The sequence below is a fragment of the Alligator mississippiensis genome, chromosome 11 (genome assembly GCF_030867095.1).
Source record: "Alligator mississippiensis isolate rAllMis1 chromosome 11, rAllMis1, whole genome shotgun sequence".
NCBI lineage: Eukaryota > Metazoa > Chordata > Crocodylia > Alligatoridae > Alligator > Alligator mississippiensis.
The window spans coordinates 47,731,311-47,755,693 of NC_081834.1; the positions used below are offsets into that span (position 1 = coordinate 47,731,311).

The following is a 24,383-nucleotide window of genomic DNA, read 5'->3' on the forward strand; positions in this document are numbered from 1 at the left end:
TTTAGTTTAAACCTGCTTTACAAGCTAATATAAATGAGAAATGTCTTGGCACTGACTCCCTACTGTTAAACAACAGCTTACCTACACCAGCTTAATTAGGTCACGCAACCACAGTTCCAGGCGAAAATCAGGAGTGCTGACCTCCAAAGCTTACTTTATGTCACTAGACATGACTTCCTTCCCAGAGCTAACAAGATAATGCAAAGATCCTAATCTGCCAGTCTTTTCTGATGACCCACTAGATGCTACCTCCCACCTGACAGCAAGGGATAAAATCCACAGGTCGTAACTTTACCTGAATATCATCTCTGGGCGTGTCTACATGAGATGCCTTAATGTGCAGTGGACTGTTCTACTGAGCATTAGCACATCACGACAAAACTGTTCACTTTTGCTACTCCGCATTAGCGCATCTACTATACCTTTAGTACCTCATTAGAGGTACTAAACTTAATGTGCAACAGCAAAGGTGCGTTAATGAATGGGTAGATGAACCCTCTGAGCTTTACTCTCCTAGAACTAGGACCACATTCCAAGGTCTGTAAACAACAAGTCAGTCACTCCTCTGCTCAACCCTTAATTCAATGGTCAGTCCTACCCATCATTTTGAGTACGGCTCCTTTGACCTCCTTGTTCCTCAGGCTGTAGATAAGAGGATTCAGGAGGGCAGACACCACATTGTAAAAGAGGGAGAACTTTTTGTCCCGCTCAGGTGAGTAGCTGGAGGCTGGGCGCATGTACATGAACATGGCAGCACCGTAGAAGAGAGTGACAACGGTGATGTGTGAGGTGCAGGTGGAGAATGCTTTGATCTTCCCCTCAGCTGAGCTGATCCTCAGGATGGCTGCTAGGATGAATGCATAGGAGATCAGGATCAAAGAGAGTGGGGTCATGAGTAGTATCACGCGTAATACAAAATCCACCAGTTCATTGACCTGTATGTCTGCACAGGCCAGCTCCAAAATGGCTGGCACCTCACAAAAGAAGTGATTGATTTCATTTGGGCCGCAGTAGGGCAGGTGCATGGTGAAGCCTGTGTGCATCATGGCAAAGAAGAAGCCGCATGCCCAGGAGCTTGTGACCATCTTGACACAGACTGACCCGTTCATGATGATGGTATAGTGCAAAGGGTGGCAAATAGCCACATACCGGTCGTAGGCCATTACAGCATAGAGGATACACTCAGTTATCCCCAGAGAGAGGAAGATGTACATCTGGGCAACACAGCAGCCATAGGAAATGCTCTTCTTTGTGGAGAGGAGGTGGACCAGCATCTGGGGTACAGTTGTGGTGGTGTAGCTGATATCTAGGAAGGAGAGGTTGGCCAGGAAGAAGTACATGGGTGTGTGGAGACGGGAGTCAGACCCAACAAGGGTGATGAGGAGGCTGTTCCCAAAGAGAGTCACCAGGTAGATGGTTAGGAAGAGCAGAAAGAGCAGCAGCTGGGTCTTGGGCTGGCTGGAGAACCCCAGCAGGATGAACTCTGACACCGAGGTGCTGTTCCCCCAGCGAGATTCCTCATCATGTTTCACCTGAGAATGAGAGGGAGTTGGGGGAGAGACAATAACACTGAAAAGAGATAAAACACAAAGTGTGGAGTTCTGTTACCCTTTGATACCTAAATGTCTCTTCGCTGGCTGTGTGAATGGCCTTCCTAATTGCTCCTCTACTCTGCATTGCTTGTGCAGTGTGGACACATATGTAAACTGAGAACGCACAGGAGGCCAAACAGGTATGTGGCTACGCCCAAATCCTGCCCCGGGTGTGTAAGTCATGAATTTGTAGCTGGACACAAATCCTTGGCAGGGAAGAGAGAAAAAGGGCCCTCCCACATTTGACCTCTAGTAGCACTTGCTCAAGAAGCAGGGGATGCAGTGTCTAGGTCCTCTTCATGCAGAAAAGTTTTGAAACTGCATTTCTCTGACTTCCCAGCACAGTGTGCTCAGAACCAGACCACAAGTTAAGCAGAACCTAGTTACTTCTCCTGGGTTTCTTTTGAAGCTGACTTCCTGAACAGCTGAGAGAGATGTGGGGCTATAGGGAAAGCAGCAAGCCAGATGGTGTGTGGCTCAGTGAGATGGCCTTTCTCCTAAAAGGGAGCAGCTGCTATGTGCTGGCATGGAAGCTTGCTTTCAATGAAGTGGAATGAAGCTTTTCCACTGCTTTCCATCCTTTTTTTCCAGTGACTATTAAGTTACAAAAGGCAGTGGCTCAAATAAAAGACAAAGGATGGAAAGGGGACTGGGTGATGTGTTTTGCTGTGCTGTGGTTGGTAGAGCATTGGGCTCGGATACTGAAGAATGGCCAGTTCAGACCTCCTCTGATGGATGGGGTACAGAGCACAGGTCCCCCAGCTACTGAGCACATACATTGACCGCTTATCTCTTGGAGCTGAGTGGGCTTCTTTTTGTGTTTTGGGGGGGTGGTGGGCTTTTACCACTCTCTGCATATAGATAGTTGCGTAGCTGCCTGGCCAGTGCATGGCTAACTTAACATGCTCAGTTCACATGCATACCCTTACATGTTCATGCTACAGGGGTAACAGAATTGCATACTGTGCCTAAGTGCCAGGAAGACCACTTATATTTCTGGGTATGTGCCATTTAAGCATGCAAACTGTAACAGATTTACACCAAAAGAGGCAACAGCCCCTATCCAGGTAGACACTGTTATGGCCCTTTACAAGTACCTGTGTAGGTCTCACTCCACAGTGAGTCTTAGCTTCACAACACCCCATTAAGAGCAGGAGGTCCTCTCTCCATTTCACTGGCAGGGAACTGAGGCACAAGGTGGATGAAGTGATTTATCTGAGGATCACACTGCCTTCAAGGCTATTCTTCCTTTTACTACCTAAGATCAGGACCCCAGTATGTCAGCTGAAAAACACACACACGAGTGTCTGTCCCCTTTTCCAAAGGGCTTGCTGTCTAGACTGACAAGACTGCAAGGGGAAAGAGAGGGAGCGACTCAATCAAATATATACATCAGGTCACTGGCTGAGCTGGGACCAGAACCCTGCTCTTCCAAGTCCTCCCTTAGTTGCCCCTCTGCCAAAACATGCTGCATTCATCACTTGCAAATTCAGATTGTGGGGCTGGATCCAGATGTGAATTATTCTATGATTTTGGAGGTTAGCAGGTCCCAGGCTCTTACTCGCTGTCTGCACTGCTTAGATAATATGATGGATGCCAAGACTGGTGGTCACACACATTGACATAAAGATATATTGACCGTAAAACAGAGAGAGAATGGCAGACAAAAAAGTCTACCATGGTCATCCGTGCCTTCTTTGGAGACTAAATTTCAAGGTATAATTAAGAAGCTTGAGGCTACCTGGCCAGCATTTTTTTCCTAGAGTGATCTGAGAAATTATTTGTGATTAATTTATTTAATTTTTAATGTTCCCCATTTTTTTTCTTTTTCCTCAGAAGCTGAAACTCAGACTCCAGTTCATTTTTATATTAACACCCCCCCCATACAAACAACTTCCAAGCCCCACTCCTGACTCTTTTTTTGTTTCTCTTTTCATATTAACATTCAGATCCAACACCTGTCAGTTCAGCATTTTCATCACATCAAATTTGGTTATAAAAATCACTTACCTTCATTCTATTCCTCCATGTGAAAGAACAGGATATTGCTTTCAGCCCAAAAATGTATGACCTAGATCTATTTGTCAAAGGCCCTTGTACATTAATCCTTTAGGAAAAGTGTCATATCGTTGTCATGTATTTCTAAGACTTTTTTTTTTGCTTGTGTATGACACTTTCTGGATACTGAGGACACCAAGCAGGGGAAAAAAAAATCTATCAATGCACACACAAGTAATCTAAATTTGATGAAAAGGAGTTACTACCTTCACTATTCTAGGGAATATTAATTTAAATTGTTATATTTTTTTCAGTTTTTCAGCTAATCAGATTACAAAAAACAATGGGATGCTTGCTAAGTACAGGTTTGGTCATCTGTGTGTGTAACTTGTTGTTATAGTTGTAAACTGATTCTGGATTATTTGAAATATTTGCTGCTCATCCAGTGCTGTGAATGGAATTCAAAGTACTAAATAAAAAATGTGAAATGTGGTGCTCATAAGTAACTGCAGCAAGTGAGAAAAATATTCATGTAATAAAATGAGGGGAAGCAACCTATGGAAAGAATAGGGGTTTTCAGTGATGCATTCCCTTTCCATTGGTCTTTGTATAAGCTGAAAATATCCCTGAGACCCAATCACAAAAAGGTTTTAGTGATTTCATAATTGCCTTTCAGTACCAAAAGTAATTTTTTTTGGTAATGAACTCACCTAAGGCAAAAACAGCTTGTTATTTATTAGGCCTCTCTGGATTTCTATTCCCCAGCTAACCAGTATAGAAAGTTGTTTCCAGAGCCCTCTCGCAAACAACCTTACAGCACCATTAAGGTATTTACTTTCATGATTCCCCTATGATTCCCCCCACCCCACTTCAGAAAGGATGTGGACAAATTGGAGAGAGCCTAGCAGAGGGCAGTGAAAATAATTAGGGGGGCATATGGCTTCTAAAGAGAGGCTGAGGGAACTGGGCTTATTTAGCCTGGAGAAGAGAAGACTGAGGGGGGAATGAATTAATAGTAGTCTCCAGCTCCTTGAAAGGTGGTTACGAAGAAGATGGAGCTAGACTAGACTGGGTCTAAATCTCTAGTGGCAGCAGGTGACAGAACAAGGAGCAGTGGTAACTGTTTTATGGTGCAAACATCTGCACATTCCAGCAGCAAAACACATGCTGAATGTGCTCATCTCATCTCCAGTAAAGTACTGGAACAGGTTACCCAGAGAGGCTGTGGGATCTCCATATTCAGGGGTTTTTAAGACCCAGCTAGACAAAGCCTTGGCTGGAATGGTCCTGCTTTGAGTAGGGGGTTCCAGACATACCTTCCAACCCTAATTTTCTATGATTCTAGTCTTCTTTTGTATAGCTCATGTAGATACAGAACAGCAACTATAATTTTACATTTAGGTGACTGAGCCAGACAATTGTATTAGGAGAAGTAGAGTGTCTCTCTATGATACCTCCTTCATATCTGTGGATTGGGCATTGAACTGTTATATGTTCCATGGTCTGTTCTGGGTGACCACAGTTGCACACTGGAGAGTTTTTAATTTTCCATTTGTGCATCAAGTATCTGCATCTCCCATGGTTTGTGTAGATATGGTTTAGAGTTGCCCATGAGTGTCAAGAGAGATCAAAGCCAGGAACCTTCTGCATTGGATCTATCACAAGATGTTTATTTGGGACTTCCTGTGAACTCCATTTGGTTTTTCATCAGGATTGAAGTCATACAGTTGAAGTCCCTATGACGCTATAATGGGTCTTATACCAGGCAAGGAGAGTAAGATATGGTTGTTCTAAACTAAAAGCAAGTTTATTGAACCCTAACAGATACACTTCTAATTCAAACTGATGTAGCAGTTTAAACATTTTAGCTTTGTAGCTAGTCAAAACAGATGCTTACCATCCCAAAAAGTGGCAAACGCAACTTACTGATTGATCAGGCCACGAAGTCTTGTCCGGGGCTCTTGGCTCCCACGTCTGATATCAAGAAAGGATCTTGGATCAGTGACAAGATCTCTTCAGGCTTTCTTCAGGAGTGTTCAGAAGGGTACACTCTCTCACTGCTCGTTATATACCATATAGCTTGCATTTCTTAATACATAAGATTAAGCCTTCCTCCTAATGCCTATTAATAATCTTGTTTCTGTTTGCCAAATATGGTTACCTTTAACTGGCAGTTTCCATTCTGAGGCAGTTTTTTCATTCTTAGGTGGTGGTAGGTTTTGCTCTGACTGTTCCTCTTTTGCCCAGGTTATATTTATTCAATTTAGTTAGCCAACTTCCTGATTCGTTTTAAGTGAGGAACAGTATTTTTCCAGCTGCTCCTTTCACTGGGTGCAGGTCTTGACCACAATTCAAGCTAAGCATGCAGCTTGAGCTGAGCACAAAGGGCAAACCCAGGTCTGAAGGCCTCTGGGTCCCAACACTCAGCACTTATGGAAACTACTGCTCCATTCACCTCTTTCAGACTGAGGTCAGGTCACATTTTTGCCAGTGTAGCTATATTGGCTGGGGATGCTAAATGATCATAGGCATAATCCCTGGTGAGGACACAGGGATGCTTCCAGAAGAGGCCTTTACCAGCTTTTACTTAAGTTGTCCAGGGACGTTGTGTAGGCACTCTGGTAATAAAGCCTCTTCTGTCAGTATATGCTCTGTTTCATAGTTTCATAGTTGGTGGGGTTGGAAGGGACATGAGCAGATCGTCAAGTCCGAACCCCTGCTGTGGGCAGGGAAGGATGCTGAGGTCAAACAACCCCGGCAAGGTGTCTATCTCGCTTCCTTTTAAAGACTCCCAGGGTAGGAGCTAGCACCACTTCCCCTGGAAGTTGGTTCCAGATCCTAGCTGCTCTGACAGTGAAGTAGTGCCTCCTGATGTCTAGCCTGAATCTATTCTCTGTCAATTTATGGCTGTTATTCCTTGTTACTCCTTGTAGTGCTCGGGGGAACAGGGACTCTCCCATTCCCCTTGACCAGTTCATAGACGGCCACCAGATCCCCGCTCAGCCTTCTCTTGTGGAGGCTGAACAGGTTCAGGTCCTGTAGCCTCTCCTCGTAGGGCCTGTCCTGCTGTCCCTCAATCATGCGGGTGGCCCTCCTCTGGACCCTCTTCATGTTGTCCACATCCCTCCTGAAGTGCAGCACCCAGAACTGGACACAGTACTCCAACTGCGGCCTGACCAGTGTCACATGGAGGGGGAGGATCGCCTCCTTGGACCTGCTTGTGACGCGTCTGTGGATGCATGACAAGGTGCTGTTAGCCTTCCTGACTTCATCCCCACATTGGTGACTCATGTTCATCTTGTAAATCGATAATGACTCCAAAATCCTTTTCTGTGCTGACGAGAAGGGAGTTCCCCAGCCTGTAGGTATGCTGCTGGTTCTTCCTCCCCAGGTGCAGCACCTTGCAGCCTGTTCCTCTCTTCTAGCATGCTCACTTCTCCGCACATCTTAGTGTCATCTGTGAATCTGGACAAGGTGCTTTTCACCCCCTTGTCCAAGTCACTGATGAAAATGTTGAACAGTGTGGGCCCGAGGACTGAGTCTCCCACTGCCCACATCCCTCCAGGTCGAAAATGACCCATCCACCACCACTCTCTGGGTGTGGCCCTCTAGCCAATTAGTGACCCGTCTGACTGTGTAGGCATCGACACCACAATCTCCAAATTTTTTAATGAGAACAGGGTGAGAGACAGTGTCAAAGGCCTTCCTAAAATCCAGAAAGACTACGTCCACTGCGACACCTGCGTCTAAGGATTTTGTGACGTGGTCATAGAAGGCCACCGGGTTGGTCTGACAGGACCTGCCTCTAATGAACATGCTGGTTGCCCCTAAGCATACACTCCCCTGCTGGCCCCTCGCAGATGTGCACCCGGATAATTTTCTCAAAAAGCTTCCCCAGGACCGAGGTAAGACTAACAGGCCTATAGTTTCCTGGGTCCGCCTTCCTCCCTTTTTTGAAAATGAGGACCACATTGGCCCTTTTCCAGTCCTCTGGCACTACACCAGAGCTCCACGAGTGCTTGTAAAGCTGTGCCAGGGTCCCGCAATGACCTCTGCCAATTCCCTCAGCACTCTGGGTTGGAGATCATCAGGACCTGCTGATTTGAACACGTCTAGTCCCACCAGAAGTTCCATGACTACATCCTCACTGACCCTGGGCCTGGCTGTGCCTCCCCTGGGACCATCAGGGATGCCGGTGGAGGGGATGACCTGGTCCCTGCTCAGAAAAATGGAGGCAAAGAAATTGTTAAATAGGTTAGCTTTGTCATCTGGCGAGACCACCAGATTTCCTAGCATGTCCTGCAGAGGCCCCACTTTACCTGGAACCTTCTTTTTACCCCCTATGTATTTAAAAAAGGACTTCTTGTTGTCCTTGATCTGGGTAGCTAGCCCCAGTTCCATCTCCGCCTTGGCCTTCTTAACAGGCCCCTACAATCCCAAGCAATGGAGGTATAGTCCTCCCTGGTGATGGCCCCTCCCTTCCATTGGGTGTATGCCTCCTTTTTAGCTTTGAGATGTTCCTGGATGCCTTTGGTGAGCCATGGGGGCTTTTGAGCACGCTTGCCCCCTTTGATCCATGTTGGGATTGCCACCCTTTGGGCTTGGAGGATCGTCTCCTTCAGGAATGACCACTCTTCTTGGACTCCCAACTCCCCTCCCCTCCAGGACTTCAGTGCCTCCCCGACTAGTCTCCTTAGCTCAATGAAATCTACCCTCCTGAAATCCAGGGCTGCTGCCTTGCTGCAGGCCTTTGCCACCCTGCGCTGGATGGTGAATTCCAGTAGGCGATGATCGCTATCGTCCGGGTAGTCGAGCACCCGCAGTCCCCTCACCAGGTCCTTGCTTGTGGCCAGGACCAGGTCTAACAAGGCTTTTCCCCTGGTGGGACTGTGCACCTCCTGGGTTAGATGGAGGTCCTGTAACTCAGCTACGAACCTATGTGAGAGGTCAGACCTGGCTGACTGCTCTTCCCAGCAGATGTCCAGATAGTTTAGGTCATCCATGATGACCACATCCTTTGACTTAAGTGCCTCCACGAGCTGACCTGAGAATTCCCGGTCTAGTTCTTCTCTCCGGTTTGGTGGTCTGTAGTAGACACCCACTGTTAAGTCCCTTTCCCCCCGAACCCCTTGTATTCTGACCCAGAGCACTTCAGTCTGCCCCTCCTCTGACCCAGTGCTGCTTGTTGAAGATGTGTATTCCTCCTTGATGTAGAGCGCCACACCCCCGCCTTTCCTCCCTGTTCTATCCCTCCTGTACTGCCTATAGCCCTTGATGTTCACCACCCAGTTGTGGTTTGGATTCCACCACGTTTCAGTGAGCCCCACTATGTCTGGGTTTGTGTTAGCTAGCAGGAGGGCAAGTTCCTCCTGCTTGTTCCCCATACAATGAGCATTAGTGTATAGGCATTTAAGGCCTCCTGAAGGTGTATGAACCGCCCCTCTAATCCCAGGGCTCTATCCAGGCCCCCGTCTCTTACCTGGGTATTTCTTGTGCTCGTTGTCAGTCTTGGCTGGGCTGTTTTTGTGGGCGACACTTGGTTTGGTGTTCCAAGGCTCCCTCCGACCTCATCCTCCCTTTCCCCCAATCAGCCTAGTTTAATGCCCACTGGAGGAGATCAGCCAACCTGAAAGAGAACACACGCTTACCTTTGGGGGAGAGGTGAAGCCCATCCCACCTGAGCATGTTTCACAAACCAACCTCACTCTCAAGATGTCTCTCTCTGATATGCTTGCAGGCAAGTAAGGAGGGTGGTCTCACAGTGGCTTCACGGATTCATTTCTGGATTTATCTCATGAGACTTACTGGGATGGCATGATCAAGGTGAGTGCTCCTGGCAGTGCCAAGGGTGAGGTGTAGATGCACCCATTATGCACCATATAATCAGGCAGGTACAGCTACTGTGGCCAAGGCTCTCTACTGCAGGCAAATCCTGAGAGAGTCTGAGTTGGTGTTGGAGGTAGCATAGGGCCTTCTTTGTTCCCCAAAGGCTGAAGTGCACTCTTCTGCTAAGAATCCAATGAGACGTATTGGGTCTGGGTCCACCCAGAATTTACCTTATTTTAATATAATAAAAGGCTTAGTACTTCTGTCTGTCTGTCTGTCCGTAATGCTGGGGACCAACTACACATGCACCTTGGAGAGGGCATGTGGCAATTGGATGCATGGCCCCACCACCTCAGTCAGAGAACTGGAGGCAGAGGGAGCCCGTAGGCTTTAAAATTGTATTGACTTGTCCTGGATCCTGTTAAAGCTCATAGGAGCCAGGGGCAGTAGGACCCAGGAGCAGCCTCAGCAGGACTGATCAGCCCAGCCTGCCCCACCCTCAGCCATTGCATTTCCTGCCTGTGGCACTGTTGGTACCAAGTGGCCTGGCTGCATCGCCAGAGTGGGGCACATGGAGCTGCTGGTAGGGTGTGTGTGTGTCTGGTGTGGGTGTGTTGTGTGTGCAACCAGGGGCAGAGTGGGTGGGCAGGCAGGGGCAGAGTGCTTGGGTGGGTGTGGGTATGCAGCCAGGGACAGAGTGGGTGGGTGTGGTTGTGGACCCAGTGTGTTGGTGGGTGTGGTTGTGGAGCAAGGGGCAGAGTGGATGGGTGGCTGTGGGTGTGAAGCCAGAGGCAGAGTGGGTGTGTGGGTGTAGTTCTAGTGCCAGGGGCACAGTGGATGGGTGGGGGTGGGTGTGCAGCCAGGGGTAGAGTGGGTGGGTGGGCAAAGTGTGTGTGCAGGCAGGGACAGAGTGGGTGGGTGTGGTTGTGGACCCAGTGGGTGGGTGGGTTTGGTTGTGGACCCAGGGGCAGAATGTGTGGGTGGGTGTGGGTGTGCAGCTGGGGGCAGAGTGGGTGGGTGGGTGTGGGTGTGGAGTCAGGGGCTGGATGGGTGGGTGTGCGGCCAGGGGAAGAGTGGGTAGGTGTGTGTGTGTGTGTGTGTTCATAGGATGAGTCTCACATGCACACCCCACCATACACATGCACCCATACTCCCCTCGCACTGCCAGACATGCAGACCCCCAAATCCACACCCCCTCACATAGTTGAGGTACCCTCCGTCCACCCACAGCCCCCACAAAACGCACACCCACCCACATCCCACATATCCACACACATCCGCACATGCTCCCTCACCCCACATACCCACATATGCACAGCCCCCCACAAACCTATACGCACCCCCCCCAATATACAAGAGTAAAACTTCATTTAAGCTATTGTGCAGTTCCCTCTGTGTACACTGCACAAACACATGTCAATTGGGACAAAAATAATTTTTGAAATCAGATTAATGAATGCTATAGATGTTTCCTTTTTAGAATATAACTTGGTATTTTTATGGTTCCAAGATGGCACAACACCTTGCTGAAAGGAATACTGCTGGGGGGCAAGGGGACAGACTTCTGGTGGCAAAGGTCAGGGTCGCACAAGATTGCGACCAGGGGGTGGGGCACCTGCCAGGGGGCGGAGCTACCCATGTGGCGTTCGACAACTTGCCAAAACTTGGTAAGTGGCCCTCCACCTAAAATAATTTCCCACCCCTGGTTTATGTGGCTGGCCCCAAAATGGGAGTGGTGGGGGACATGTAAGCTCTCCCTGAAACACTCTGTCATTCATCCTGGGCAATTGGAAAGCTTTATAATAGGAGCAAACTTCTGCAGACAAAAGACAGTGAATGAAATGCAGTGGTGCCCATGTACAAACTTAGATTATTTTTACTAAATGTTTAACCAAAGTACAGTAGTGCAACTTTCTGCATTTCTCTGTTTTGTATTTGTTCAGACATAAGTCCTCAGAACAGGAGCAGAGTGGTACATAGTCTTTTTTGGGCTCTTGAAGAGGGAAATTCATTAATGGAGCTGAACTTCATGAGTAGAGAAATGTCCATAAATATATTGGTTCAGTTTATTCTAGTTGGTTTATGTGACTTTTGCTAAAAATATTTGGAAGTTTTACAGTGATGTTGCAGCCATGAGTATCTAGGAATTATGTGAAATGCAGGAAGGATTTTGTAGGGTGGTATCTTTCTTCATAGAATTAACTCAGATGAGCATTATGTATAAACTTGGGGTAGTCAAAACAGGAAACATAATTTCATAAACTTATGCTTGCTAGGTGAAAAATGTTTTCTGAATGTACTATCTATTGTGAAAGGTAATTTTTTAAATCTGTTTTCTTTCATTTCTTACATTTCCTTCTTTTAGCAGAAGTTAAAAGCAGTAATGATGGGAAAAAAAATGCAAATCCAAAACCATACATGAAAACGAAGACTAGTTTTCTAAGCTTAAAATGGACTCTTTTAAGTAATATTAAAGAAGTTTGGAATGTTCTTTAAACTTCATCATTTGTGCTTTTGCATGGATGACATTTGCCATCAAGAGAGCACAAAGTAAAGGAAAATACAAGAAAAACTCAAATATTTAGTAAACCAGGAAATGTAAATTCTAAGTTGTGTTTTCTCAAAAAGGGCACGTATGCTCCCATAAGGCTGCTGCAGTAGAAACACCAGCAGGCTAACTCCTTCGCTTTGCACAATGTAAAAATGAGACATGACAGAAAATTGGGTTCCTATATATTTAATCCCAGTGTTGGTTGCACTGCATATTCAGGGCATTGGTCTTTGTTAATTTTTCATATGCCGTCTCCAACTTCATGATGCGTACATGGAAATATTACATGGAAAAGCCAGGTACACGGAAATATTAGCTTTTTAGTGGATGACACTTTAGATCAGGGATGTCAGACATATAGCTTTTGGGCTGGGTCTGGTCTACAACATTGCTCTACCCGTTTGCCCAGATACTGGTAAGTTGCCGGAAGTTGTGGCGGGGGCCTGGTGCAAGGGGAACAGCCTGCCACAGAATCCGGAGCCCTTGGGCCCTGGTGGACATATGCTTGGTGGCAAGAGGGGGAACAGGGGTTGATACAGCTATTAGTTGCTTTCTTTCAGCACCCCTTGTGACACTAAGGCCTTTTTTGACCTTATGCTGTGAGCCAAAGACATGTTAATTGTCTTAGTGTTGTCTTAGTGCAGCAAAAAACCTGTTCTGACTGCCCTTCACTTGTACAGCTGTGACTTGCCACTAGAGGCTTGGTGAGCAGGGGCAGGACTAGGAGCAGGACCTGATCGCCCGTCCCACTGGGCAGAGAGCAGTCAGTTGCAGTGAGACCAGAGAGACCTGGAGAACAGGATGATGACCTTTCAAAATGGACAGGTGGGACACACGGTTGCCTCCTCCACCCCCACCACATCCACCCCGGTCATAGGGCCAAAGTGAGCTGGACAGAACCCGTGTGGGACGGGGGTAGATGTGGGCTGCCTGCTGTTGGCTTGGGGCTGCTTGCCCTGCTGTTCTCCCAGTGGGAATCCTGCACCAGCCATGATGTTATGGTGAGGCACTCTCTACCCACTCAGGAGCAGTGGAGGCAGCATTTGTGCAGAGTTGTACCCCCTGCTGCTTCCAGGTGGGAAGGGGGAACCTCACCGTGACAGCGCGTCTGGCTCAGGGCTCCCGGCAGGAGGGCAGCAGGGCAGGGAGCCCTGCAGCAGGCATCTAACATCTTTCCCTATCTCGCACACAAATCTGGAGTCCACGTACCTTCCCCAGAAGTGTGTACATCAGCAGGGAACCAGCCTTCCTGCTGCCTTCCAGACAAGCTGCCCATGGCTTTTTCCCCACTCCCTGGCTGGCCCCACAGCCATGCATTCCTACCCAGGCCCTGGGCCCCATGCACCACCACATTGGGCAGCACCTACAGCCACTGGCCTACACCTTCCCTCACCATGGGAGCCTCAATTTGCACCCCATCCTTCTCCCTTCACCACTCCCTAGACTTACCTGCAAGGAGCTGCTCTCCACCATTGCCTGGCTATATTCCCAGCCACATGCATGTGTGCACATAGCTCCCTCTACATCCTGCTCCCCACAGCCCCAAGCAGCGCTGTGCAGGATGCAATTCTGTCAGGTGCAAGAGGATCTTGATGTTTCCTGCATTTTTATGCGGTGAATGGAAAACCTGGCTCCCTGTTTGATACTGATAATGTAGGACAAATGTTGTCCCAAAGTCGTTCAGCCTGGGACTGGGACTTGATGTTCACATTTCAGGACTGTCCCGCCCTGGCAACTAGCATCTTTCAGTAGTTTGGTAGTGGTGAGTCCACTTACTCCTGCCTCACTGATTACCACCATCTTTGAATCACACTATTACCCCAGCCAAACTTTAGCAATATTGAACATTTTTTCATAGTTAGGCTCAATGACACATTTTTTCAATGCGTTCACTTTGCCAGAGTCAGAACCAAGACTTGGTACTACCTCAAGAAGCCAGAGCTAAAGAAGCACTAGAGACAACAGAAGGCATACAGAGTTTGGCAAACACATTCGTTGCAAGTCTGGAGTAGAATTGGACACAGTTGAGTAATAGGTTAAGATTATGATCAGCATGGATGACTGGTGCTGCCTTAGTCAGGGGGGGCACATGCCCCCCCTGTGACCAGTCCTGCAATGGCTGATCACTGTGATTGCTGCAGCCGCTTCTGGGAGTGGCTGTGGCTGCTTCTGGAACCAAGTGCTAGCTGATCTCTGCAGCCGCTCCCAGAAGCAGCTGCAGTCACTCCTGGAAGTGGCTGCAGCAATTGCAATGATCAACTGGCACTTGCAGGGAGGCACTGGCACTCCTGCCTGCCCCCACTGCCCATCACCTAAGTGGCAAGCGTGGCCAGTCAGGGGGGTGCACTGGTGCTATCAGTGGGTGCATGTGCACCCCCGTACACTCCCTATGTGTTGCCACTGATGATCAGACTCTATGAGCATATAACTTATGAAGCAGAATTCATGTTTGGGTCCTTTTGCCATTCCTACAATCATTTAAAATGTTAGATATCACACAACCCCTTCCAAGCACAGGGGACAGGAGGATGAAACTGTCCTCTTTCCCAGATACACACATTTCTGTGGATCCTTCAGGCTCTGAGGATTTAGTGGCCAATCATCCTCTGAGGATGCAATGCACAAGGCATTCATATGCAGTTGGCAAAGTAGTTTGGAGTGCAGGCTACTATGACAGAGAGAGAGAGAGAGAGAGAGCCTGAGTCTACCTCAGACAAAACTGTAAAGTTTTAGTTTCTGCTTTTCCTCTTCATCCCTCCAGATTCACTTTTTGTTTTGTGGCATGTTGCCTTGTTGTTCTCTGTTTCACTGACTGCATAGGAGCCCAGGATCTTGTTGGACTTGAAAACAGATGCATCACATACAAAAAGTGCTTCAACAGGTTCCAAACCCTTTAGGGCTTCTGAAGTTCTACTTAAGACTGGGAATTTCATGGAGATGTACATGGTTTTATGTGCAACCATACCTTCAGCTACTAGCCTGGGAACCATCCCAGGAATAGCAGATGTAAGGCAACCTTGGATCTAACGAAGCCCCTAAACTCTGTTTCAAATGATTGATCACCTCAATCAATTTTGGGTACAGAGAAAAGGCTGACTTTGTGAGTGCTTCTCCCAGCTTGCCAATATGATTTCTCTTGTATATTAAATGAGCTTGAGCCATCTAATCCTCAGTTGTTCCCTAACAAAGATAGAATGAAACCATGGTGGTCATTTTTGATCAATGCTTCCTTATGTCCTTTCCATTGGGAGGGACTGTGTGGGAAACCAGGTCCATGGCACTCTCCACATGTTATGGCTTTGGGGAACAACTTTACCATCAGCTGCAAACTCCAGTGATATGTGGAGCTGACAGATCTCACATATCTCCCTATATAGGAGATGTGGTGAGATATGGTGTGTTTCTTTCCCTACTCATCCTTTGAATTATCATGTCAGCTGAGACAGAGAGCTCTTTGGAATAGGAGCTGCCTATCTAGGCCCATCATCTGCTATGATGAGGTCTTGATCTTTGTTGGTAAAAGAGGATTCACCTTTAATTATTTACACACTTAGAGCTAGGACCTGAAGTTGAGTTCCTCTGGTTGCCTGTGGTGGAATTAAATCTCTTGAAATTGATTTTTCCTAGGTGTTAACAAGCATGGAAATGAATCCCTCAAAAATATTCTAGTGCTGGAGGATATTAAAAAATGCCCTGGTTTGAATACCTGCCTCCAGGCCACTCATTTGATTCCATTCTTAGTGTATTTCATGTGAAGAGGTGTCATAAGACAAGGAGAAAAGTCGAGTGAAAATTGAACAAATTGAGTGAACTCTCAAGTGATATGGAAATTATTGCTGGGATCGATATTTATGAGAATCACATACCTCACCGGTCTGACTCCTTTCTTATTCTGACATGTGCCTAGACCTCAGGACTCCTACTTCGTAAGAAAATGCTCTGACAACTGACCCATAGTGGGAAGGGTGGTCATAAGCAATGATGGCTTAGGGCTATTCATGAGAAGACATAAAAAGCAGCCAACAAGCTCAGATGAATGCATTTGATAAGCAGTTTTGGCTCTGCAGTCACAAACCAGGCCAGGGAAGGGCAGAGCAAAGCTCAAAGAATTCTATTAAATCTTGTAACAGACTGCCAGTGCGGGCTCACCAGATCGGCTCGAGATACTTACCCCGGGCTAGAAACAGTGCCGGTGAAGCCCGAGCAACCCCAAAGGTGGAGCAGGGGAGCCCAGCTCTGTGGAGAAAGGGGAAGCCAGTTGAAAGAAGGGTTTTCAGTCCCCTCATTCGCAGGGAAGGGGGATGGCTGGAAGTGGGGGCCCACCACCCTGAGCCCTGGTTGGCCGGTTTGCAAGCCAGGGAGGGATGGCCAGAGGGGATAAAAGCAGCAGCCGAACTGGCGTGGGGGCTGCTGACAGTGACTCTGGGAAATGATGCAGGAGGCCCAAGAAGAGCTGGGATGAGCTGACCCAGCGGAGGGAGCAGAAAGACCCCTCTGAAGAGGCTCAACGGCCCTGGGAGAAAAAGGCAGTGGCAGTCGGCTGTGCCTCCAGCCCTGCACCAGAGATGGAGCAGCAGCCAGGGCTCAGAGCAGAGAGCTGGAGCCCCAGGGCCCCACCGCAGTTTGCTGGACTTGCCGGGCCACGATTTGATACGATTTGATTGCTGCAGACTAGAAGAGCTTAACCTGTTGCAGTCTGCCACTTATTGGGAAGCCTGTGGGAGCTGCAGGGAGTGTGCACCATGCTTCCTTGTGGTAGCATCTCAGCAGTGGCTGCCAGCTGCCAGTTACCCTACCTGTGGTTCTTGAGTCAAGGGTTGACTAATGCATTCTGGTTTGTTTTCTGGTTCTGGTTATGCCATTTAAGTTCACTTGTAAATAACCTTTCCTGTTATTCTTGTTTTATAAATAAAGTGTAAATAGTTAAATCAGTTAAGTGTTAGACCTTCTTGGGACCACGGGCTGCTCTGTGGGGAGCAGGGGCTGGCTGAAGGTAAGTTGGTGCTGGCAGAAAGCCCTGCCCCACTCTCACCACACCATCCCTGATGTTGAGAAGGGGTCAGAACTGTTGGGCTGCCACCTGGGTTACAATCTATTAAGATGTATCAGACACACAGAGATGAAACATGGGTGACTGGGGAATGAAGGCCTTCAGCAGATGGGGATGGATGAAGATCATGGAGGTATCCAGGTGTCTCTAGGGACCAAAGAGATAAGTTTCTTACTTGGGCTTTCATTCTAAATTTCCCTTCTGAGTCCAGAAACGGCTTTCATAGATGATGACATGTGTCCTGATGCTGAGGTGTAAAGTACCTGACTTTGGCCTTTGCCACATGTAAGAGCTTGAGCCTGAACTGATTCAATCTTTGCAGTTTAGCCTATCATGCAACACTTGAACTGATTTGGAGGTGGAGAGACATTCCCTTTTCATTCTGGACATGGAGGCACATGCTTGCAGTGGCTCAGGCTGGAAGCCATGGGGCACTGGAGCAGCCCTCCCTTTGCTTCCACAGGGAGGAGGTGAAGGGGGCATGGACAGGCCTGGAAGGACTCTCTGATTATTTCACCTTCCACCCACCCAAGCAGACCAGCAGAAAATGTTTATCACCCCAGATCAGTGTTTATCAACCCATTAAGAAATGAAAGCCTCTCTTCATTAACAGCTCTTTTAAAACAGCTTTTCCAAGGAAGGACATTAAGTGACCTGTTGATTAGCTCCAAAAAGTCTGTCTGCCTGTCATCTCCCATGGCACGGACTGTAGCCAGCATGTGGTCTGCTAGCTAATGATGAGGTGTAAGGCAGAGGGTAGTGGGGAATAATCCCTGCTTAGCAGGGAGAAGCCAGACAGATACTCTGTGCCTGCAAATCTTGGCTCCCTGGCTGCAGCTCTGGCAGACGGGAGGGGTCACCCTGCTGTGTAGCAGAGAGCCCTGCCCATCCTAGAGAGCATGCTGGGAAAGTCTGGTTTAATCTCAAACCAGCAAGGGGTCTGGGACAGACATTGCATAAAACGGTTTGACACAAATCAATTAAGTCTGATTCTGCATTCAACCAGGTTTATCTCAAACCAGTTTCAGCCATTTTCCAACTGGTTTAAGTGCACTGAACATCTATGTAATGGGTAAAAACTTAATGGCTGCTTCTTATCATGCCATTTATTGAATGTGTGGCCACCTGCACCCCCCAAAACTGGGATCCCAGTCAGCTGATCTGGGCTCCCTGTCACAGGGAGATGCCATGCTGCAGATCACCATGGTACAGATCAGCTCTGGATCAGCTGGCAGGGCTCCCAGTGGCAGGAGTTTTCAAGTGGACACACCAGGCTCCCCCTGCAGCAGCAATTAGGCATGATGGGATCTGACGCATGGAAGAATGTATGACTGTGGGATGCAGCATGTGTGGCAAGGCAAGAAGCATGAATGTGTGGCTATGCATCAGATGCCATTGCGCCTTAACCTGAACATCCGGCAGGCGTCTTTTGGTCAGTTGGCAGCAGCAGTGGATTCCACACCGTGGGTTAGTGTCATGGCAGGGTCCTACAGGAGGGCCGCGATCTCCTTAAGACCCCCTTCCTCCATGCCAAGTGAGCCCAAGGGCACCCTCCGATTCTCAACTGCTACATCTTTGATGTTCCAGTGTATATTAGGGGGGCTGCCTTTCGTCTCTTGGGACACGGTCCGCTGTAACCTCTTGCTCCGTGGACTCCCGGGCCCCTTGTGGGTCTTGTCCTGCAAATGGGTGCTTTGGGGCACCCTAGCCTTTTGGGCTAGGTGTGGCTCCAACCATCCCTTATACCACGCCCCACAGCTGGAATAGACGTTGGTCTGTCAAGTACACTCGCTCTCTCCTGGGGGCCTCTCTGTAGCACCACCCTCTCTCCGGGGCCTTCTCCACAATAGCGCTGCCCCCTTCTCCGGGGCTCACCGCACTTGGGCTTCTCGACCGCCCCTCTCTGGGGCTGGGGTCTATGCACCCCATACACAGCACCCTTATTGGAGCTGGGGTCCCCACGCTGCTGTGGGTCCCCTATGAGGCCTCCTCCAACCCCTGATAGCCTCAACCAAACCACCGGTGTAACAACAAAACAAAACAGAAACTCGAGCCTCTTGGCTATAACTTAAACATAAGCCGCTTGGCTATAACAAAAATGCTCAAACGTCCCAGGGCTGCCATCCCTTACTCAGCTTCAGCTGTACCTGCAGTCAGTCTTCTTCTCACATCTTTGCCTTGGCAGCTCCTACCTCTCTGGCTGCAGGCAGGGAACTGCCTCTGGCCTCAGCTCCTGGACTTTATAAGAGCCAGGCCCTGCCCCTTACAGTCAGCTGACCTCCTGGTTGCCCTGGCAACCAACAGGCGGGCTCCTTATTCCCTGCTAGGGCTCTTTCCTCGGCAGTTTCCCCTCTAGGAGCAGGGCACGTTAGTGCTCTGCGACAATTAGCAACAGAGGCTCCTTGTACAAAACCCAATGAGGGGTAGGAGACGTTGAATACAATCTACAACAGGCAGCACTGACCAGAGCTTGTTGAGAGGCAGCGATGCATTGGGACTGCCCTCCTGATAGCTCCCATCAGCTCCCAAGTCTTTGTGCTGGCCGTTGTGGAGTACGTTTCACGTGTCTCAATGTGGAGAGAGCCCCTCACTCCTCTTGGCTTTTACACTCAGAGCCCACTGCTGCAGGTCGGGGGCTATGTGCTTTGGAAGGAAGGAGCAGAGGGCAGGCAGTCTTCTGAGTAATATTGGGCCAGACATGATGGCCAGACATGGTTTCAGGCCTTGCCCCTTTTTGTTCCATAGTTTGCTGGTCTTGCAAAACCAACCAAAAGTGTGGGAGACCATGTTTAATGTTGAAATCAACCAAACTAAATATTTTGAGGGCTCATTACTTTTAGCTATTTTTCCCCACTCTTTTCTGACTCTTTTTCCCTGAAGGACAATAAATTCAGCAAGCAAGAAAATGTTTTGTGACGTTGCATATATCCTCACCCAGTGAGTGTGTTTTAATTGAACAATTGGAGAGGAAAACCCTGGAGAGTTTTATTTCGAAAGTTGTAAGTAGCTTTTGCCTTTGGTGATTGACTTTTTGGAAGGAAATGACATAGGGATTCAAAACCAGCTTTGAAATAATTGAAAATGTTCTTGAATTAATTCATAACTTTTCAGTTCGTGTGAAGAGCAGTGCAACAGAGAAGAGACTGAATCTCTCTGCACTTGCACTCTTTGAGTAGTCTCACTTTTTTCCTATAATATTTTATTATATGAATATTTTTGTCATTTCAGCAGCTGTCTGTGAACAGCCCCTTCACTTTTTAGTGGTACTTTGAATTAGATTCATGGCACTGGGAAAAGAGAAGTTATATTACATAACCAGAACTTTGCTGAGGAAAAACAAGTGAAGGATAGGGATCCGAGCCTGACATACAGAGGACTAAAACTGCGATTAACTAGGTCCGCATTAGCTTCAATCTGATCAAACTAAAATCTTTAACAATGTTACAAATTAACTTCATATTCTCCTGAAACAGAAAGTAGCAATATACTTAGTAATGCCGTGCCATTGAACTTTAATTTACTGGGGTGTCTACTAGGAAGCTGCTTAATTTATCTATTTTTTTCTTTATTTGCCTTATACTGTTGGCATCCAGACAAAGTCTCCCACAAAAAAGGAAAGCTTTAGCAATGTGTGAGGACCATCCTGTCCTTGGACTGAAGGATTAATTTATGATGATCCATTGTTTGGTACCTCTTGATCGTGGATTTTGGCAGCTAAAGGAAGTATCCTGCTCTCTCGGGTGGAAGAGAAAATGAAGGTAAGAGAAATTTCTTGTGAGCTTTGCTGGGATGAAAGTATCAGAATGAGGGGTGTAGAGGCTGAACATTAAGGTAAAAGGAGAAACAAAGAATTGGTTTTAGTGAAGGTGAGGGACAGAATACAAGCTTATCTCAAGCTACTGGCTTTTAGTATTAGCTTTCTTTGTGGCACTGTTGCCCCATAAGTGTCCCCTTGTACCTTCATCTAATGCAGCTGATACCGGCCACAGCTGGAGGCAGGCAGTCGTGCATGCTAGACCAGTAGCTTGGCACAGTTTGGGAATTCCTGTGCCCTTGCAAATAAGTAGTGAGGAGCTGGAATAGATGGATCACTGGTGTAATCCAGTAGGACACGACTTGGGGAAATGGATATTGCAGGAGTGAAAGGGCACTGAGTGAGTTTCCATCCTGAATCCTGGGGAGTGGATGTCCTGCATCAGGGCACCTCTCACTCAACACCCAGCTAATCTGGCTCATGCTGAGGTTTCATATGACCATTATGGTGCTGTACTCAATCCTTTTTAACAATTTCTTGTGTTTTGTTGTTGTTTTGCCCAATTGCAATAGTATATGAGGAGTGAGAATCACTGAGAAGTGATGAGTACATTGATGCACTTTGCTGTGCCAAGGGAGCCATGAGCTGGCTGTGTCCGAGGCAGGTTTGCAACTGGTTTGTGTCGGTGGAGCAATGCAGACCTGGACCCCTGAGGAGAACAGGGAAGTGGCTCCACTTTGGCTTGTTGTTAACCATCCCAGCAAAGGAGTTAAGACTGTCAATGCAGCGGTGTCCTTAGGGAGTGATCTTTTTAAGAGAGTAGAAAGACTGCAAGATTACAGTAGGTTAGAAATTTTCCAGTAGCAGTTAGTCTGGTTTTTTCCTTGAGCAATAAATAGCTTGATATTTTCAGGAACTTGGCATAATCTATTATTCACTGATCATGGCTATTTGCCTGTCTACTATTTTTGGACCTCCTAGGCTATGTGTATGCCTGGGTATGCATATGGTGCTGTACATGTGTATAGTCAGTATGGACAATAGACATGTACACACTTGCATGCTGAGAGGTGAATTTTAAACTGTGCATAAGTGCCAAAATATGCAGTTATGCAGCTGTGAAATTGCCATTTGGAGGGCCAAAACACAACAGAATTTAGCCCTTTTGCATTTTATCCTTTGGAGCGATTGCTTCTCTCACCACTTGCTTTGTTCTTAGATGGAGAAAGATGAGGAGTCTCACTGGGAAAACACCACCTCAGTGTCAGAGTTCATCCTGCTGGGGTTCTCCAGCCACCCCAAGACGCAGCTGCTGCTGTTTGTGCTCTTCCTAGCTATCTACCTGGCGACCCTCTTTGGGAACAGCCTCCTCATTGCCCTTGTCAAGACTGACTCCCGTCTTCACACACCCATGTACTTCTTCCTGGCCAACCTTTCCTTTTTAGACATCAGCTACACCACCACCACTGTACCCCAGATGCTGGTCCACCTCCTCTCCACAAAGAGAAGCATTTCCTATGTTGCCTGTGTTGCCCAGATGTACATCTTCCTTTCTCTGGGGATAAGTGAGTGCATGCTGTATGCTGTAATGGCCTATGATAGGTACGTGGCCATTTGTCATCCCCTGCGCTACACAGTCATCATGAACAGATCAGTCTGCATCAAGATGGCCATCGGCTTCTGGGTATGTGGCTTCTTCTTTGCCACGTTGATTGCAAGCTTCACCATGAGGCTGCCCTACTGCAACTTAAATGAAATCAATCACTTCTTTTGTGAAGTGCCAGCCATCTTGAAGCTGGCCTGTGCAGACACACACCTCACTGAGCTGGTCATCTTTGTGACATCAGTTATAATGCTCCTGATCCCAGTGTCTTTGATTCTAATCTCCTATGTATTCATCCTGGAAGCCATCCTGAAGATCAGCTCAGGTGTGGGAAGGTTTAAAACCTTCTCCACCTGCAGCTCACACATCACCGTCGTGACTCTCTTCTATGGAGCAGGTATATTCACGTACATGCGCCCAGCCTCCAGCTACTCACCCGAGCGGGACAAAAAGTTTTCCCTCTTGTACAATGTGGTGTCTGCCGTCCTGAATCCTCTTATCTACAGCCTGAGGAACAAGGAAGTCAAAGCAGCCGTACTCAAAATGATGGGCAAGACGGACCACTGAGTTACGGTGGAGGAGGAATGATCCGGTGGCTCACAGCTCCTCTGTTCTGGATCCTAGTCTGGGAGGGAAATGGGGTTTAGTGACTTATAGCCAGTGGAGAATAAAAGTCAGGACGCCTGACTCTTTTCCCATTCCTGGAACGTGGAAAGGTCTGTGAATGCAGGCAGGCTGGGGCTGGGAGTCTGTATGTCTGGATTGTTTTCTTTCAAATGAGAGAGAAATGGTGTCATTCAGGCTATAGTCATGGAGACTGGGCATCAGAGCTCCTGGATCTGAGTCAGACTAACTTTGTGACATTTATGATAAGACATTCAGAAAGAAAAAAGGCTAGATTCAAAACCCAGGAGTCTTGATTCCTTATCCTACTGAACCACACTGGTCCTCAATCATGACCCATTCAGCAGAAATGACCTGAATTGTTAGTCAAGTGGTAGAAGATTTTCAGGAAAACACTCAGGACCTCATGTAGGCACTCTGGGAATAAAGCCATTTCTGTCAGCTTATGCTCTGTCCTCACAAGCCTACCTCAGCCACTTTCAAGGTGTCTCTCTCTGATGTGTTTGTGGGGAAACCAGTAGGGCGCTCTCACAGTAGCTTCACCTATTCATTGTTGGGTTTGTCGCATGGGACTGGGAGTTGATGGGTGGGATGACATGATCAAGGTGAGCGCCCCTGGCAGTGCCAAGGTAGAGCTGTACATGCACCCATTATGGCACCGTACTACTGGGCATATATACAGCTAGTGTACTGTGGGAAAAACCTGAGAGAGCCTGAGTTGGTGTTGGACGCAGCACAGGACCCAACAAGACATGTAATCCGTTGACAGGGTTTTGTCTACCCAGAACTAATCTTGTTTTATAATAGGAGCAAATTTCTGCACGGACACAAGGCAGGTAAAAATTAATAGAGTGGTGCCCATGCAAAGAGTCAACCACTTTTACTAAATGTGTAACTTGAGTTGTGCAACTGTCTGCATTTCTCTGTTTTGTATTTGTTCAGGCATGACTTCTCAGAACAGGAGAAGTGTGGTATGTACACTTTTTCATACTCTTGAAAACTGGATTTCATTAATGCAGTTGAATGTCATGAAAAGGGAAGGGTCCATTAATATATTTCAGGTAAGTTTATTCTGGTTGTTTTCTATTGACGTTTGCTAAAAATCCTGCAAATATTTGGTCTTTTAACAGTGATGTTGCAGTTATGAGTACTCAGTAATTATGTGAAAGTCAAGGATTTTAGACATGGATATTTTTATTCACTGCAGAGTTAACTCAGATGAGCATTATGCATATCCTTGGGCTATTAAAAGCAGGAAGGAGAATTTCATGAATCTATGCTTGCCAGGTGATTTTTTTTTCAGAATGTACTAGTTATTGTGAAAGGTACGGTAATATTTTGTAACTGCTTTCTTTCACGTCTTACTTTTCCTCCATTATGCAGGC

The 24,383-nt window shown here is 47.5% G+C and overlaps 2 protein-coding genes across 2 annotated transcripts; one reads left to right on the plus strand and one right to left on the minus strand.

The window, feature by feature from the left end:
• Nucleotides 1-223: 223 nt before the first annotated feature.
• LOC102565845 (olfactory receptor 2G3) lies at nt 224-3,608 on the minus strand. Its single transcript, XM_019481021.2, has 2 exons — nt 3,603-3,608; nt 224-1,532 (listed from the first exon to the last, which is right to left on the minus strand). The coding sequence occupies exons 1-2, from the start codon at nt 3,606-3,608 to the stop codon at nt 582-584; spliced, it is 957 nt and encodes a 318-aa protein (XP_019336566.1). The 3' UTR covers nt 224-581.
• An 18,382-nt stretch (nt 3,609-21,990) lies between these two features.
• LOC132244028 (olfactory receptor 2D2-like) lies at nt 21,991-23,512 on the plus strand. The gene has a single exon (XM_059714947.1). It carries the CDS (start codon nt 21,991-21,993, stop codon nt 22,939-22,941), a length of 951 nt encoding a protein of 316 aa, XP_059570930.1. The 3' UTR covers nt 22,942-23,512.
• The last annotated feature ends 871 nt before the right edge of the window (nt 23,513-24,383 follow it).